Source organism: Ranitomeya variabilis, chromosome 3, assembly GCF_051348905.1.
Source record: "Ranitomeya variabilis isolate aRanVar5 chromosome 3, aRanVar5.hap1, whole genome shotgun sequence".
Taxonomy (NCBI): Eukaryota; Metazoa; Chordata; class Amphibia; order Anura; family Dendrobatidae; genus Ranitomeya; species Ranitomeya variabilis.
Window position 1 is genome coordinate 269,680,999 of NC_135234.1, and position 18,283 is coordinate 269,699,281.

Below are 18,283 nucleotides of genomic sequence, written 5' to 3' on the forward strand. Positions count from 1 at the left end.
GGTCTCCTGATCCACAGGCCCAGAGATTAAAGGTGACCCATCCACTGTTTCCATGGTAATTGGAGAGGCTCTTTGCTGAATTTTAATACAATGTTCCTTGGCAAATGCGATATCCATGAAATTGCCACCTGCACTAGAGTCAATCATAGCTGCACTAGAAATCCATTGTCCTGAACACAGGATCTTAATAAGGAGAGAACAGTGAGTTCTTTTCCTTCAGCTCCTTGGGGGGTGAAGTCATAGAAAGTGAATGGAATACAGCATTTAAAGGCAGGCTACATTCAGAGATGTCAGATTTATCATCACAGTTGTCATACTCCCCTACTGCTGCTAGCACCTTGTTAGGCCGTCTAAGACACTTAGGACAATTGATCAAGAAGTGGTCAGACTGGCCGCAGTAGAAACATAGACTTTCACGAAGGCGATGCCTCTCGCGCCTCTGAACGGAATCAATTTGCATGGGCACCTCCTCCACTTCCCGAGAGGTTTTACCTGCAGGCTCTTTGGAAGGAAGGGAAAAGTTAGAAACACTGTTATATGCAGCGAATTTCTCCTGCCTACGCTCAGTAAGGCGAACGTCTATGCGCACACAATGCTGTGTAAATGTCTCTAGCTCTTCTGGTGACTCAGAGCGGGCTAGTTCATCTTTTACAATACTAGACAGACCCCTTTTAAAAATAGGCAATTGTGCATAACTGTCCCAATTGGTATCTACCGCCAATCTCCTGAATTCAGTGGCATACTCAATAACAGAACGTTTAGCCTGGCGTAAAGACAACAAAGCAGATTCAGTGGTTGCACGGCGATTAGGGTCATCAAACATTAATGCCATAGCTGCCAAGAAATCATCCAAGTCATTTAACCGTGGGTCACGATACTCAATCATCGGATTCGCCCAGGCAAGCGCTCGTGAGGTCAGTAGCATTATTACACACAATACTTTGGATCTATCAGTAGGAAAACGGTTAGCATGCACATCAAAATATAGCATACATTGATTCACAAAGCCACGAAATTTGTCGCGATCACTATTAAATCTGAATGGGGGCAACTTAGGTGGGCTAGCTGGTGGCAGTGTTCCAGCAGTCTCCTTTTTTTTTTTTTTTTTTGGGCTAGAGTATCCTGTAATAATTATAGGGGATAACTCAGGAGACTCTGCGTGGAACATGACAAATACAGGACACAGTTTTATAAGTGGTAAAGTCTATATTATCACACGGCGATTCAAACAGGTGCAGAGAGAAATTCAAGTCCACAACACTTGGTGCAAATAATAAACGCAGCTTAGCAGTCTTCAGAGAAAAATGCAATCAAGCAGAAAGTCTTGAGGATACTTGACACGAATAAATCCTTGTCTTAGTCCAGACACAGATAGATATGCTTATAGGCAGTTCAAATCACATCTTAGCTCAACCAGGGAGGCCTGGTTAATAGTCTCAGGTTATAGCAAAGCAGCAGCAGCTTACATGTCCAGCAAATGCAGATGAAGTAAACACGAGCAGCAGATGAAGGAGGATTACTGGAAACTTGTGTATGCAGCAGGAACTCAGAGCAGAGTAGCAGGATCACCACACAGGTTCACAGGAGCAGGTGTATAGCCAGGGAGTAATCAGAGGTCAGGAGCTGGATGCAAGGCAGAATACTCTAGCACAGACTGAAGGCTGGGGTGGAGTTTTATAGCATGAAGACACAGTGCACATGAGACCAAAGACGCCATCTTGGAAGAGGGCAGTAATGCACAAAAGGTAAAAAATGTTCAGAGTCCTGACATCAAGTGCAGAAGGAAACAGCTGGGAAAGTGGGGCTATGAGTCTAAAATCTGGGAATGTCGCCAACTTAAGCGCTATAGAGATGGACTCTCGGTTTTCATACTGGTTCCACACGCCCCCTGAGGAAAAAGGCTGAAACGCGCGTTGAGGCCTGGCAATTGTAGGTCTGTACCATTGCAAAGTAAAGTTGTCATATGTTTTTATCTGCCTTCGCTTAGCGATTTATATCTGTCATAACTTTATTAGATGTATTACTTTTACCTTAACGAAGAGGTATTTTGCACTAGAATCTTACATTTCTACCTTATGTATTTATTGTTATTTCCAGTTTGGGTTATTTGACTTTAACCACTGTGCTTTGGCAATGTTTAGATAATTTTTACTTTTATTCCCATAGAACAATAGGGAGGTACTTTGCACAAGCAATTTGCACTTCTACCTCATTTATTTTTCTCCACTGGGAGGTGTATGACATTATATTTGCACCTTACGTACTCTGACAATTAATATATGGTTCTGCATGTCTCCCATGAGAGCCCATGTCTTCGTTACTCATACTGGTACAACAGGCAGCAGGAGGCCTAGAACAGGGGAACTGAGATAAGAAGTGACAGAGGTTTTAGAAAACTATGTGAGTGCACACCAATTTATGGGGTTTTTAGAAACTGTCCAGCCAATTCAACTTTATTAAAGGAGACATACGTCCAGAACAAGACTTACACTCAGTTTCCTCTCTAACGCTTCTTCATCTTCAGGTGGAGGCTTAGCTGGAGGAGGTGGCCTTTCCTTCTGTAAAGGAAAAAAAAAAATATAAATAATAATTACAATCAAAAAGTACATCTAGTAAAATAAAAAAGTTCACCTAATAAAAATCAATATAAGCAACTAAACTAAAGTGTAAAACCACTTACATGTCGTGCTTTTGTGTTTTCGCGGCACAGGGAATCCCTGTCAGAAGAGAGCCCACTACATATGCTATCTAAAGAATGACAAGAGGAGGCATTGTACAGAGCTTCATATGGAGATTCCGACTGGGATACGCTTTCTAAATCCAAATGCAAATTCAGCAACGGTCTTTGCATTCCACCTAAAAAAGAGGAGTGTGTTTGGTAAAGGAAACACCTTGAACTAGATATTTTTAAAAAACATAACTATGTACATAAAGAAATTGAAAAATGCTGTGTGCTTTTGATTATTGTATTTGTAATCTTTAACATGGGTTGTAGTTGGCTACATGCCATTTTTAAAATACAATAATTTCCAGTTTTTATTTAATCCCATCTAGCCATAGAACGACATAGTACCATTTCATCCTATGTCGAGTGTATGGAGAGGATTTCATACTGTCAGCACATGTGTAACAGTAACGACCAGACTTGGCATTGTTCGATACTGTTTAACCACTTAGATGCCTACCTCAATCTCAAACACTGTTTCCTAAAGGTTTGTTTACATTCTGAATATTTGCAGTAGTAAGCACCTGCCGAAAAGTAAATATTTATTTTGACCTTAAAGGGAACCGGTCACCCCGTTTTTTGAAGATGAGCTAAAAATAGCGTTAAATAGGGGCAGAGCTGGGCGTTACATTAGTGTCTTTTGTGTGCCTTTATTACCCACCTATGCTGCTGAAATACCTTTGTAAAGTCGCCGTTTTCTGCTGTCACTCACGCTGGTCTGGTCCTATGGGCGTGGTGACAGCGCTGTTTCTCCCCCAGATCAGGCTCATCATTCCGTTGGTGGCGTAGTGGTGTGCGCATGTCCAACAGAGAATATCCACTGCCCAGGAGATGAAAAAGAGCGTGATCTGCGCTATTCAGCCGTTTACCGGTGGGCGCGGCCATCTTTCCTGTGGCCGCGCGTGCGCAGATGGAGCGCTCTGCTGCCCGGGGCTTCAGGAAAATGGCCGCTGGATTCCGCGCGTGCGCAGAAGGAGATCGCGGCGGCCATTTTCCTGAAGCCCCGGGCAGCAGAGCGCTCCATCTGCGCAGGCGCGGCCACAGAAAGATGGCCGCGCCCACCGGCAAACGGCTGAATAGCGCAGATCGCGCTCTTTTTTTCATCTCCTGGGCAGTGGATATTCTCTGTTGGACATGCGCACACCACTACGCCACCAACGTAATGATGAGCAGGATTCTGGGGGAGAAACAGCGCTGTCACCACGCCCATAGGACCAGACCAGCGTGAGTGACAGCAGAAAACGGCGACTTTACAAAGGTATTTCAGCAGCATAGGTGGGTAATAAAGGCACACAAAAGACACTAATGTAATGCCCAGCTCTGCCCCTATTTAACGCTTTTTTTTAGCTCATCTTCAAAAAACGGGGTGACAGGTTCCCTTTAATGACCAGGCCAATTTTTACAATTCTGACCACTGTCACCACTGACCACTGAGGCCATAACTCTGGAACGCTTTATCGGATCCAACTGATTCTGAGACTATTTTCTCTTGACATATCATACTTCATCATACTTCATGATAGTGGTAAAATTTATTCGATACGACTTGCGTTTATTTGTGAAAATAAGGAAAATCTGGAGAAATGTTTGAAAGTTTCACAATTTTCAAACTTAATTTGTATGCCTTTAAATCACAACAGTTAAATAACATTTCCCACATGTCTACTTTACATCAGCACAATTTTGGAAACAATTTTTATTGAGAGGAAGTCAGAAGGGTTGAAAGTTGACTAGCGATTTCTCGTATTTCCAACAAAATTTACAAAACCTTTTTTTTTTCTAGAAACCACATTATATTTGAAGTGACTTTGAGGGATCTATACGACAGAAAATACCCAAAAGTGACACCATTCTAAAAACTGAACCCCTCAAGGTGCTCAAAACCACATTCAAGAAATATATAAACCCGTCAGGTGCTTCACAGGAACTGAAGCAAATTGGAAGGAAAAAATGAACACTTAATGTTTAGACGCAAACTTTTTTTTATTTTCACAAGGGTAACAGGAGAAAACGGACCCCAAAATTTATTGTGCAATTTCTCCTGAGTATGCCAACACCTTATTTGTGGGAGAAATATACTGTTTGGGCACACAGCAGGGCTTGGAAAGGAAGGAGTGCCATTTCACTTTTTGAATGTAAAATTTGGAATAATTAGCGGACACCATGTTGCGTTTGAAGAGCCCCTGATGTGCCTAAACAGTGGAAACCTCCAACAAGTGACCCCCTTTTGGAAACAACACCCCTCAAAGATTTTATGCAGGGGCACAGTGAGTATCTTGAACCCACAGGTACGCCATATAATTTGATAACATTAGGGCATCATATTGAATATGTCATCATTAGTGTTGAGTGCAAGTGCTTGCTACTCCAGTTTGCATCGTGTGCTCAGGTATGAATCAAAATGTCGTGGGTGTTCGAGCGACATGCTCGAGTCCCTGCCCCATATGTTTTGCGGATGTTAAACGCCCCCAAAAAAACATGCAGGGATCTGCAATTCTCTGAGCATACCCGAGCACCCGATGCAAACTTGAGTCGCGAGCATTATCGTTCAACACTAGCCGTCATTTCTTTTTTTACTTTTGAAAACCCCCTAATTCTAACCCCAACCCTAACACAGCCCTAACTGCAAAGAATGGAAAGAAAAACAAAAAATATTTTATAATTTTTATCTAACTAAGGGGTTGACAAAGGGGGTTTGATTTACGATTTTATTTTGATCAATTTGATAGGGTCTATGACAGTGATCAAAAGGAACCAATAGGAAAAATTCCATATTGTTGCCGGGTTTTCCCAGGAAGATGACTCCGGGCGACTGATCAGGAAGGATCGGGGGATGTCGGAGCTACCGGGGGGGCATCATTTCTGTTTCTTCTGATGTGTATATCATGTCAGAACAGAGAGAGATGATTGAAACAGTAAGCACACTTTTTTTTGTGATTGCCGTTATTAAAACAGCAATGAGGGAATAAGTACCCTTATCAGCCACCGTTTTAATACGTATCTGTGGTAGCTAAGGAGTTAATATCCTGTTTACATAGGCAAACCACTCTTCATATGCACACAATTTGTAACAGACTGCTATTGATGTACTGACCGTTTACAGAGAACAATCCTCTGCCAAGAACCGGTAAGCCAAACCTCGGACTCCAACTCCTCAATTCCCATGACACCGAATCCAACTCCCTCATACATGGGTCATGCTTAAGTTTAAGTGATAAATTTACTGTAGTAAAATGGTAACATCAGGCTTTTAATCTTTATTATGATACAATAATCAAGCCATTCAGATAGAACATAAAATATATTTATTGGAATACAACTTTAGAACAAAAAACACTTTGCATAGTTACAATTTATTATACACTCTGTAGTAAGTGGAAAAAAAACCAGTTTTCTACAAAAACGTACTGAATAACATTTGCGCAGTCTATGATTTTTTTCTGAGAAATACTATTGCCTCCATCAGATCCTCCTTTATAGATAACCTCACATCTGACCTAATTATTTTAAGACTATAGAACAACCTCTCTACACTAACTTGGGTTGGTGGCAAAGCAGTAACCACATGGGAAACATCTCTAACAATTTCAGGGTATAAAGGAATTGCCTTGTGCGCAGTTTTGATGAACGATACAACTCTGCTACTTCTTTGAGAGCAAGTGAAAAATGTTGCTGAAATATGGTCATTCTGTTTTCTATGGGAGTGGAATCTTTTTCCCTGCGGCAATGCTTTGCCTGCGCCATGTCGTCCAAATACTTGTCGAAATCAAACTCCTCATCTGATGAGGATGAAGGAACGGCAGCAGCACTGGCAGGACTCGAGTCATCTTACTCTTGGCCGTCCTGTAGCCCATTGATCCTAACTGCTACCTCAATTAAAGCTTCTTTTCCTTTAGTAAACTGTTGATCATTCAGATTTATATGATGACTCGGGTACATATAAACAGCTGCCAGAAGAATTTTATTTTCTAATAGCAGTGTCTCTCTCCGTTTCATTGAAGCAGCAATGCCATCTGCGATTAAAACTCCTCTTTGGGACAGGCAAAACAACAAGTTCCTCCACTCCTTTATAAAAATGCCAGGAGTTAAATCCTCAGCTTGTAACTTTTTAGTCACTGTAAATGGGTGATGAAGAAATTCCTTCAATTCAGCCACCTGTGTCCATGTAGTGTTACCTGAGGCTTGGCCATATCTACAAGGAAGGGTTTCAGCTCAAGCAATCGCTCAATCATTAAATAGGTGCTGCCCCACTGAGTGGCTTGATTCACAGTTGCCCCTTTTCCAGCACGTCTCTTCAAGATGGAATCAATTTTAGGGGTTCTGGCAGCAATAGCCAATTTCCTCACTTTACTAATCAGAGTTCCAGCATGTGCCTCTTGCAGACTATCTCTTATTGCTAGCTACAGTGTGAGCACAACACAGCGCATGTGAGGAAATAGAAAGAGGTGTGAAGCAGCTTCAACAAGATCAACTAATTGTAAAGAATCATTTTCCTGTTGTTCTGAAGTAATATCTGTTTGATCCTCAGTTATGGGAATAGGACTGTGGCCTTCCATCTCAGCATACTGAATGTGAAATGTTCTTCTAGCTGCTGTTCACCTTCATTATTCTCATTCATCAGTTTAATTGTACTTATGTTTGAAGCATTATCAGTTACAATAGCAAGAACCTATTCTGTTTTGAGTTCATAATCTTGCGGAACTTTTTCCACTAAGGTCTGGAGAAACTGGCTGCTGTGATGAGCTTTAGTATCTTTCACTGCCAGTGTCTTAGTAACAATTTTTTTTGTTGTCACAAACATATCGAACGTTGATAGCAAAACAGTTCACTCTGTGATGTGTGCAGGCATCCATTTTAAGAAATACAAAGCGTCTTTTGAGAGTCTTTTTGAGATCTTCCTTTTGGTTAAGGGTTTTTTCAATCACTAATTTTCTAATACTTTCTCTTTCCAGAGAAACACCAAGTTTGCGAGCCATTTCTCCATTAAGAGCTGTAAAAGTTGGTCATGCAAATGATGATAATGGTACACTGTCCTTCACAACAAGCTCAATAAGCTGTCTTTTAAACACATCTGCTGCCATTGTTACAGTAACTTTGTCACTTACAAAATATCTTGTAACTGACGTTTGAGATGCTCTTTCCTCCTCCTTTGCCTGGCGGGAAGTGCTGGTCTCTGGTTTCTTGGTGCTGATGTGATCTTTTTCAGTCACAGCTTTGTAAACTTCTGGGTGGCAGCGCTGTAAATGTCTTTTTAGATTGAAAGCTTTTGAATGAGCATTTTAACCACTGCCTGAGTATGCACTGATTTTGGCATCACAGCATGTGGTTTCATCTGGGTGACTTATACACTGACACACAAAATGTTTATCATCTTGAGTCACTGTGAAATGCTCAAATACAGCTGACTTCATAAGATGCTTGTTAGACATTTTGTAATTATGTAAATTCGCTCTCAAAATAATTTTGTCCTGTAAAAAAAAATAAAGTATATTGTAATTCTTGCACAAATAGGGAATCATGCACTGTATAATTTGGGTTAGAAATAAAACAATCTTTGCATAAATCAATTGGACAGATTATCAGTATAAAGTTTGTAAAATGTGTTGTTAAATAGCTTTACTCTGAACTTTCAATGTCAAGGCTGGTCTCAGCAGGGTACAGCTCACTAAATGCTTCACATCATATTTCTTCACAGTCTATGAAGAGGGGAGGAGGAAGAGAGCATGTTTGTGCTGAATCACATTCCAGAACACACACACCCAAATATATATGTCCTCATCGGTCCTGTCACTGTATTTCCGAAGTTGAGATGTTAGAAAACATTTTTTCCCCTTATATTCTATGAATAGTGTATATAAGTCATCAGAGTAGCTAATTTCTCTAAACATGAGCTAAGATGAAAGACAACCTAAAACATCAAGAACACAGAAACAAAATATACTGGACTATTGATTTATGCACAGTTTATTTAAAGTTTAGATATGCTTTAGGAAGTACTTACCTGCTTTAATCCTGCTTTCCTGTTCACTCCAGAAATTCTGAGATGAATGTAGGCTTTCCTTCCCTGTGTGTTTATTTTTCCCCCTTATCTGTAGAGGAGGAGCTTCACTACTTATGAACATAAACTGCAGCACAGATTCATCTCAGCTAAAAGTCTAGACCTTAGATCAGGAAAAGGACATTTCTAGGACATTTCATAACTTTCCCAAATTCTTATGAAAAAAATATTCCCCACAAACTGCATTGAACTACTGTACCCAATTTATTATGTATTTTAGGAGTCAGAGTCGGTCCATTTTATACCGACTCAGACTCCATCAAAATGTGCTCCGACTCCACAGCCCTGCCAAGAACAATTATTTTTTGCAAAGCAAAAGATTCTTTTACCCGAAGATCAAGGGTTTTGTTCATTTGTTGGGCAATAGCCTGTTTATATTGCATTATGTCAAACAAGTGTTCCTAGGAATCCTTATTCACGATGAAGACAAATCTTCTGTATGTCTTCATAAATCAGCCATGCCCAGTCTCCTCCTAACTGTCCTATATCTGTCTGTGAGATAACTACTGGCCACAGCAGAAGTAGCACAAAAGGTTGCTAAGGGGGCACGGTGGCAGGCAGACACCAGATAAAGATGGAGCTGATCAGTTGGATATCTAAACAAATAAGTCAGCTTAATGTTACTTTACCCCCTTGAGCATCAGTACAAACAGATGTACTAGGTAATGGTGCATGTTGCAGTTCTGGTTCTCTTGCTGCTGGTCTCACTGAATGGTGGCCTTAAAGAAACAAGTAAATACAAAAGGCAATATTAAAGGGATATTCTCAATAGTCTCTTAAGCAACACACAGGTCTGCAGTCTCCTTACTTCATGGTTGTTTGGGGGGACAGTTTAGTGACATTTCTGGTCAGTTTGATTCTGTTATGGTCATTAGGTGATTATTCTTAATTCTACAGTGTTATTTATCACTATATTTGCATATAATGATATCCGTGCACTTAAACAAGCTAACAACCCAGGAACTTGAGAGCCATGATTAAGAGAACTGCTCTGGAAACTGCCAATGCAGGGGGCCTAGGCTTGTGATTACACAGGACTGATAAAAGCAGCTTTGCTAGGAGCTGACAGTGGTGGTGGGAGGGATGTGAGCAGCTAACCACTGTATAGAAATGAAAGGGCTGAAAAACTGACTGCAATCTCAGAAATTAAATGCTTTTACAATAGAGTTATATAGAAGGCATTATGCCCATCAGACAATCCCTTTAAATCCTTATATTCCTGGAAACAACTGCACACACTCAGCCAGGCACTTGTGTCTGAGCTCCTTGGAAATAAGCTGTACACTATGCAAGATAAAAGAAAGTAAATTGCAAACTTGTTTAAGTCAAGCGGTCTAATTAAAAGCAATACAGTGGCTTGCAAAAGTGTTTACCCTCTTTCCTTTTTTGTGTTTTGCTACCTCACAACCTGGAATTTCACAGGTTTATTTTGAGGGTTTGAATCAGCTCATGTAAAGTACATACCTACAACTGTGAACATTTGGTTTCTTTCTATTGTGAAACAAACAACAAATAGGACAAAACAACTGAAAACTTCAGTGTACATAACTATTCACCCCCCTAAAGTCAGCGCTTTATAGAGCCTCCTATTGCAGCTGCACGCTGCTTTGGATACGTCTCTATGAGCTTTCCACATCTTGCCACATTTTGCCCATTGGTCTCTGCTTGGGAACTATGCAGCACCTTCAGAGTTACCTACAGTCTCTGTGCTGCCTCTAATATTAATGCCCTCCTTTACTGGACTCAGTTTTGGTGGGTGCCCCTCTCTTGGCAGGCTTGTTGTACTACCATGTTCTTTCCATTTGATGATGGTGGATTTAATGATAAAGGATTTGATGATGCTCAGGAGGATATGGGGCAGCACGGTGGCTCAGTGGTTAGCACTGTGGCCTTGCAGCGCTGGAGTCCTGGGTTCAAATCCCACCCAGGACAACATCTGCAAGGAGTTTGTATGTTCTCCCCATGTTTGTGTGGGTTTCCTCCGGGTGCTCTGGTTTCCTCCCACATTCCAAGAACATACCGATAAGGAATGTAGATTGTGAGCCCCATCGGGGACAGCGATGATAATGTGTGCAAACTGTAAAGCGCTGCGGAATATGTTAGCGCAACATAAAAATAAAGATTATTATTATCACAGATTGGGCTATTTTTATTTATTTTTTTAATAACCCAACCCTGACATACTTCTCAACAACTTTGTCCCTGACTTGTTTGGAGATCTCCTTGGTCTTCATGGTGGTGTTTGGTGAGTGGTGCCTCTTGCTTAATGGTGTTGCAGCCACAGTGGCCTTTTAGAAAAGTGTGTTTATATCGACAGACCATGTAACACTTAGATTGCACACAGGTGGACTTCATTTCACTAAGCATGTGACTTATGAAGGTAATTGCTTGATCCAGACATTTGTAAGGACATCACAAAAGGGGTGAATATATATGCAAATGCCAATTTTTAGTTATTTAATCCTATAATTTTAATATGTCTATATTTTTCTCACTTCACCAACTTCGACCATTTAGTGCTGATGCATCACACAAATCAGAATACAAAAATATTAAAACATGGGTTGTAACATAACAAAATAGGTAAAAAGTCAAAAGGGGGTGAATACTTTCACAAGCCACTGTACATATCGCATACATTACCGCCGTTCCCAGCTCAGAAACCAGTGAATCCTGGCAGTGCACAGTGCGTGTGCTGGGGGAATTTAAAGTTTGCAGTACACATAGTGCCTGCAGACTTTTCATTTTAGACCGGAAAACCCCTTTATAACTTAAAAAATGCCTGAAATAAAAAAAGACAGAACAGAACGTAAAAAAAATACATCATTCCCTATACAGCAACACGGGAACATTACTCTATAAAACAGTATATTGATGAAGACCATGTAAATATCACATTTGAATATGAATACACTTGGACAAAGACAAACTTTTCACACAGTTGTAGATGTCACCATAGTAATCCGTTATAATTATTGAAAAATAAATATACATTTTATTCTGGATACTACATACAGATTTTGACATCATATTTTTCAGTTTAATTGGTGAAATGCAAGGCAAAACCCATGCCAATTCTGTGCTAATTGTAAATTAAAAATTCAAAGCCCAATTTGAAATTTTCATGACTTTGGAACCCTTATTTATATACATAGTATTAGGTGTTTGGTGCAGTAAGCGTACAGAAAATCTAGATCTGAACATGGCTACAGAAGAGGTCACACTGATGCAAAAGATCAACAAGAGAATAATAGAATACTAGTTGGATTTAGTGCAATCATACATAGATGAAGAGGAATAATCTGGTCATGCACACACAAGTTAAAGAGTTTTCCCATGAACATTGTAATGAAAGCAGCACTCCCATCAAAGTTTTCATCTCCTTCATTTATTGCAATCATATTATATAGCACTGTGATTTTGTGTTTCTAATCAGCTAATTTTTCTCACTGCCCTCCCTATGTAGAAAAAGGAAGTCTCTTGTCTTTGCAAAAATCATTCCCCTCTTCTGCAGGGACTTATGACTCATACAGAGAAAACTGACATTTTATTTCTACATAGAGCTTAGAAGGATTTAGCTTGTGAGTCTTTAATTATGTCATATCACAGACCTAATGGAAAACAGAAGAACTATCAGGAACATTTTTTTAACACATCCAATTGTGGAACAACTTATTATTCCAAGATGTATTGATTAAACTGTTGATTGAAATTAACTTTGTTCGTGGAAAAAATCCTTTCAAATTAAAACTAAAAACGCAACCAACTCCAAACAGAAAATGCTTCTGTGTTAAAGTATGTGGAACAGCTGACTTACCTTGGATAAGTGAAGCTATCTGTTGGCTCTTCTGAGATGGCAACTCCTGGACAATGTCCAATGCAGTCATCCCTTTGTTGTCCGTTATGCTGACGTCGATTCCTGTCATGAAAAGTTAAATCAATTGGATTACGGGATTATAATAAAGGTAATATTTATATGCACATCTATACATATATCATTGAAGTTGTGAGACCAAGAATGAAAAATTGAGGAATTATGAAAAACACGGGATCTATAGGCATGTTAATGAGATGCAAATAATGGAAACAAAATTTTCTAAACATCTTAAAATGTTTCGGAAACAATTTTGAGCGCCATGCACACTTACACTATGAGTGAGGTTCTTAATTGTTGTCTTAGGAAACGTCTGCCACACTGAATGCACTCTGGCAAGAAAATCATCAAGATCCGCTGCTGGCAGCTCCCTTTGTCGTGTTGACAAATGGCTTCTGGGATACTTTGCACAAATGTTCCATGATCAAATCAATGTTATACTGGGCTGTTAGGGCATGTGCACACGTTGAGTATTTGGTTACAGAAATCTCTGCAAGGTTTCTGCATCTCTTCCCAGCAAAAGGCTGAGGCAAAAATGGACGTTTTTATTGCTTTTTTTTGCATCCATTTTTGTACAGCAATGAAGGCTTTTTAGAGCTAAATAACGATATTTAAAAAAAATGTTTTGTGATGCAAGTTCTTGGTTCAACTCCTTTTTCATACTGATACAGTGGCATCAAGGTAATGGGATGAGGGCTTTGTGTCAGCAGCTGTCGTGACACCAAGCCCTAGGATTAGTAATGAAAAGGTGTCAGCCAGACAGCCTCATTACTAAACAGGTAAGTAAGGAGTTAAATACACACACAGACACCAGCCTATGTAGGAGCATTAACAGAATGAACCTACATAGGTTCTAACCAAAACGCAATTGGCAGAAATCAGCATGCACCACAATACCTGTTAATTTTTACAAATAATGAAAAAAAAAATTGGGTGGGCTTCCTCAATTTTCATAACCAGCAGAGGGAAAGCAGACACCTGAAGCAGCTCAGCGCTACACATTGCGGGAGCGATGACCCTCCTGGTAGTATGTATCTAGAGGATGGATAGAGCGGTCACGTCTCTCGATGTGACTGCTCTAAAAGTGAGATTGCAGTGAGACACTCTGGATTATGTGGACTATGGCAGACAAGACAGTATATGGTTGTTTATTATTTTTGATTGTTTACAGAAAATATGGGCATCGGGGTTGAGCGTTAAGGTGAGTATATGTTGATTTTTTATTTAACTTTTTTTTTAGGCAACAAGGGCATTGGGGATTTGGTGTTAGGCGAGCATAACGTGTTTTTTATTTGAATATGTACTTAATAATGTTAAAAGATTTTTTTTTTTTAAGTTTGAGCACAGGCGCTGGTTGACGAGAGACTACTTCTCCCATCAGCAGCGCCTGCTATCACGGTTATCAGTGACAGCAGATGTAGCCTGATGGAACTAGTATTCTCTCATCAGCTAATGCTGGTGACCTGAGGTAAATTTTTTACCGCGGGTCACAGTCACAGTTGCGGGGTCAAGCTGACATCTGACAGCATGACACTGCAGTGCTCTAACCGACGGTAACGATATTACGAGTGGTAACGATATCGTCGATAAGAACTGCCATGGCTGTCATCTGTGTAACAGCATGGGAAACGCCATAGGAAAACTGTAAATACACAATAAAAAACTCAGCAAATCCACAAATATTTTTATACCCGTGTTTTGGCAGCGGATGTGACTGACTCAATTGAAGTCAATGTGGTAAAAACGCTAAAAATCCTCACAGAGAATAGACATGCTGCAGAAAAAAAAAACACTGCAAATACTCAGAGAAAATTTACTGATCATTTGCACAGCACTTCAGGATAGTCATTGAATTAGCTGTCATAAGGATTCCCTAGCGTTTTTGGCCCATTTCAGTGCGGGAAAAAAGCTGCAAAAAACGCACCGTGTGCACATAACCTTAGTTTACCTGGAAAGATGACTAGATGGTTCTAGCTACCGTAAATTATGCCACACCATCAAAAGGCATTTGCATGACACTGGGCTGCGAGCTAGACAGCAATCTCCATGTGTTTCTTTGACCTCATGCCACCACTCTTAAAAGGCTATCATGTTGCAGAGCAAGACGGCAAAAAAAGCTATAGTGGAGGTCTATCGACTTCAGCCTTGAATTTTGATTTGGTCTTGGATGCACCGATAGCTTGAGATTGGTAAGGAGATCATGTGTTCAACGTCATGAAGAGGAATTCACGGGGAACCTCATAAAAAGGAATTAATGGAGGAATGTCACAAATATCCTATTCCAGGGTAGGGTTGCATAATGCGAAGTGGCATAACATATGGTTGCCGGACCCCTCTAGTCTTCATTCTAGGTACACTAACAATAGGGCCATTTCTTTAAATAGTCACAGGTGCTGATGTTTTTAACACGTAAGGGTATGTGTCCACGTTCAGGATTGCATCAGGATTTGGTCAGGATTTTCCATCAGTATTTGTAAGCCAAAACTAGGAGTGGGTGATAAATACAGAAGTGGAGCATGTGTTTCTTTTATACTTTTCCTCTAATTGTTCCACTCCTGATTTTGGCTTACAAATACTGATGGAAAATCCTGACCAAATCCTGATGCAATCCTGAACGTGGACACATACCCGAAATGTCAGGCTGCATGTTATTTCATGCTACAGTGGGCAGCCTGAGTGCCCTAAAGGAGCTACCACAGCCTTCTGCCTCTACGACTTTGTCTCCCCACTTCCCAACGAGCACATCTGGGCATCAATGGTCGGCCATTGCAAAAGGAGCTGCAGGCAGCAGATTTTAAATATTTTTCTGCCCAAGTGCATATTCAGCATGGTAGAACATTCCTCAGACAAACAGTAACACAAACAGCGATAGCATGCCCATATGCTTAAGGACAGCGCTCATACGCCAAATAAACAAGAGCCGTTTTAAAAATGTTTCCATTACTTCATCACTCGCATATCATTATCACTATTGATCCTGTGATTTTCATAATGGCACCATATGAAAATATCCCTTTCGGAATGTAGAAGTGTATAATACAATATATATAGCCACAAATACAATATACACTACCATTCAAACCTTTAGGGTCAGTTAGAAATTTCCTTATTTTTGAAAGAAAAGAACAGTTTCTTCCAATTAAGCTAACATTACATTATTCAGAAATACGTTCTTTATATTGTTAATGTGGTAAATGACTATTCTAGCTGCAAACGTCTGATTTGTAATGCAATATCTTCATAGGTGTATAGAATCCCATTTCCAACAACCATCACTCCTCTGTTCTTCTGGTACTTTGTGTTTGCTAACTATGTAAGAAGGCTAATGGATGGTTAGAATACTCTTGAAAACCCTTGTGCAAGTATGTTAGGACAGCTGAAAACAGTTTAGTTGATTAGAGAACCTATAAACCTGACCTTCCTTTGAGCTAGTTGAGAATCTAGAGCATTACATTTGTTGGTTCCATTAAACTCTCAAAATGGCCAGAAAAAAAGAACTTTCATGTGAAAATCGACAGTCTATTTTTGTTCTTAGAAATGAAGGCTATTCCATGAGAAAAATTGCCAAGAAACTAAAGATTTCCTACAACGGTGTGTACTACTCCCTTCAGAAGAGAGCACAAACAGGATCTAACCAGAGTAGAAAGAGAAGTGGGAGGCCCCGCTGCACAACTGAGCAACACGACAAGTACATTAGAGTCTGTAGTTTCAGAAATGGAAGCCTCACAGGTCCTCAACTTGCAGCTTCAATAAATAGTACACGCAAAATGCCAGTGTCAACGTCTACAGTGGAGAGGCGACTCCAGGATGCTGGCCTTCACGGCAGAGTGGCAAAGAAAAAGCCATATCTGAGACTGGCTAATAAAAGGAAAAGATTAATATGGGCAAAAGAACAAAGACATTGGACAGAGGAAGATTGGAAAAAAGTGTTATGGACAGACAAATCCAAGTTTGAGGTGTTTGGATCACACAGAACATTTGTGAGACACAGAACAACTGAAAAGATGCTGGAAGAGTGCCTGACACCATCTGTCAAGCATGGTGGAGGTAATGTGATGGTCTGGGGTTGCTTTGGTGCTGGTAAAGTGGGAGATTTGTTCTAGGTAAAAGGGATTTTGAATAAGGAAGGCTATCACTCCATTTTGCAAAGCCATGCCATACCCTGTGGACAGCGCTTGATTGGAGCCAATTTCATCCTACAACAGGACAATGACCCAAAGCACACCTCCAAATTATGCAAGAACTATTTGGGGAAGAAGCAGGCAGCTGGTATTCTATCTGTAATGGTGTGACCAGAGCAGTCACCAGATCTAAACCCCATTGAGCTGTCGTGGGAGCAGCTTGACCGTATGATACGCAAAAAGTGCCCATCAAGCCAAACCAACTTGTGGGAGGGGCTTCTGGAACCATGGGGTGAAATCTCTCCAGATTACCTCAGCAAATTAACTGCTAGAATGCCAAAAGTCTGCAATGCTGTAATTGCTGCAAAGGGAGCATTCTTTGACGAAAGCAAAGTTTGAAGGAGAAAATTATTATTTCAAATAAAAGTCTTTTTTTTCGAACCTTGTCAATGTCTGGACTAGATATTCAATTCATTTGGCAACTGATTTGATTAATAAAAGTATGAGTTTTCATGGAAAACACAATTGTCTGGGTGATCCTAAACTTTTGAACGGTAGTGTATACACATGGCCGAAAATGTTGGCACCTCTGATGTTGTTTCAGAAAATTATTGCATTTACACAAGTTTTGTTATACCCATGTTTATTTCCTTTGTGTATATTTGAAAAACACAAAACCCCAAAAATGGCTGTTCAAAATTGTACACCTTTTGGAATAAATAACTGCAATCAATCACTTCCTATAACCTTTAACAAGCTTTGTACACTTCTCAACTCAAATTTTGGACCACTCTTCTTTTGCAAACTGCTCCAGATCTCTCATATTTGAAGGGTGCCATCTCCCAACAGCAATTTAAGATCTCTTGACAGGTGTTTAATGGGATTTAGATCTTGACTCATTGCTGGCCACTTCAGAACTCTCCATCGCTTTGCTTTCATCCATTTCTGGGTGCTTCTTGAAGTATGTTAGGGGTCATTGCCCTGCTGGAAGACCCATGATCTAGGGCGCAAACCCAGCTTTCAGACACTGGTGCTACATTGCGACCCAAAATCCTTTGGTAATCTTCAGATTTCATGATGCTTTAAACACAGGCACCCAGTGCCAGATTCAGCAAAATAACCCCAAAACATCTTTGACCCTCCACCATATCTGACTGTAGGTACTGTGTTCTTTTCTTTGTAGACCTCATTCCTTTTTCGGTAAACAGTAGAATGATGAGCTTTATAAAAAAAAAAAGAAATACTAGCTTGGTCTCATCCACAAGATGCTTTCCCAGAAGGTTTTTTTTGCTTTCTCATGTTCTTTTTGGCAAACTGCAGTTCAGCTTTTTTTTTTTTTTTATCTCTTTCAGCAGTGGGGTACTCCTGGGTCTCCTGCAATAGCGTTTCATTTAATTCAAAAGTCAATGGATAGTTAGTATTGACACTGATGCACTCTGAGCATGCAGGACAGCTTGAATTTCTTTGGAACTTGATTGGGGAGGCTTATCCACTATCCGGACTAT

The 18,283-nt window shown here is 40.2% G+C and overlaps 1 protein-coding gene across 4 annotated transcripts in view; it reads right to left on the minus strand.

Annotated features, from left to right (window-relative positions):
• ANKS1A (ankyrin repeat and sterile alpha motif domain containing 1A) overlaps positions 1-18,283 on the minus strand; it is a 390,648-nt gene that overhangs the window by 194,826 nt on the left and 177,539 nt on the right. For all 4 annotated transcript variants that reach the window (XM_077295484.1, XM_077295481.1, XM_077295483.1 and 1 more), the window contains 4 exons: positions 12,601-12,702; positions 9,413-9,502; positions 2,681-2,856; positions 2,490-2,558 (listed from right to left, as the gene is read on the minus strand). In XM_077295484.1, coding sequence (XP_077151599.1) covers positions 2,490-2,558; positions 2,681-2,856; positions 9,413-9,502; positions 12,601-12,702 — 437 coding nt within the window. The remainder of the gene's footprint in view (positions 1-2,489; positions 2,559-2,680; positions 2,857-9,412; positions 9,503-12,600; positions 12,703-18,283) is intronic.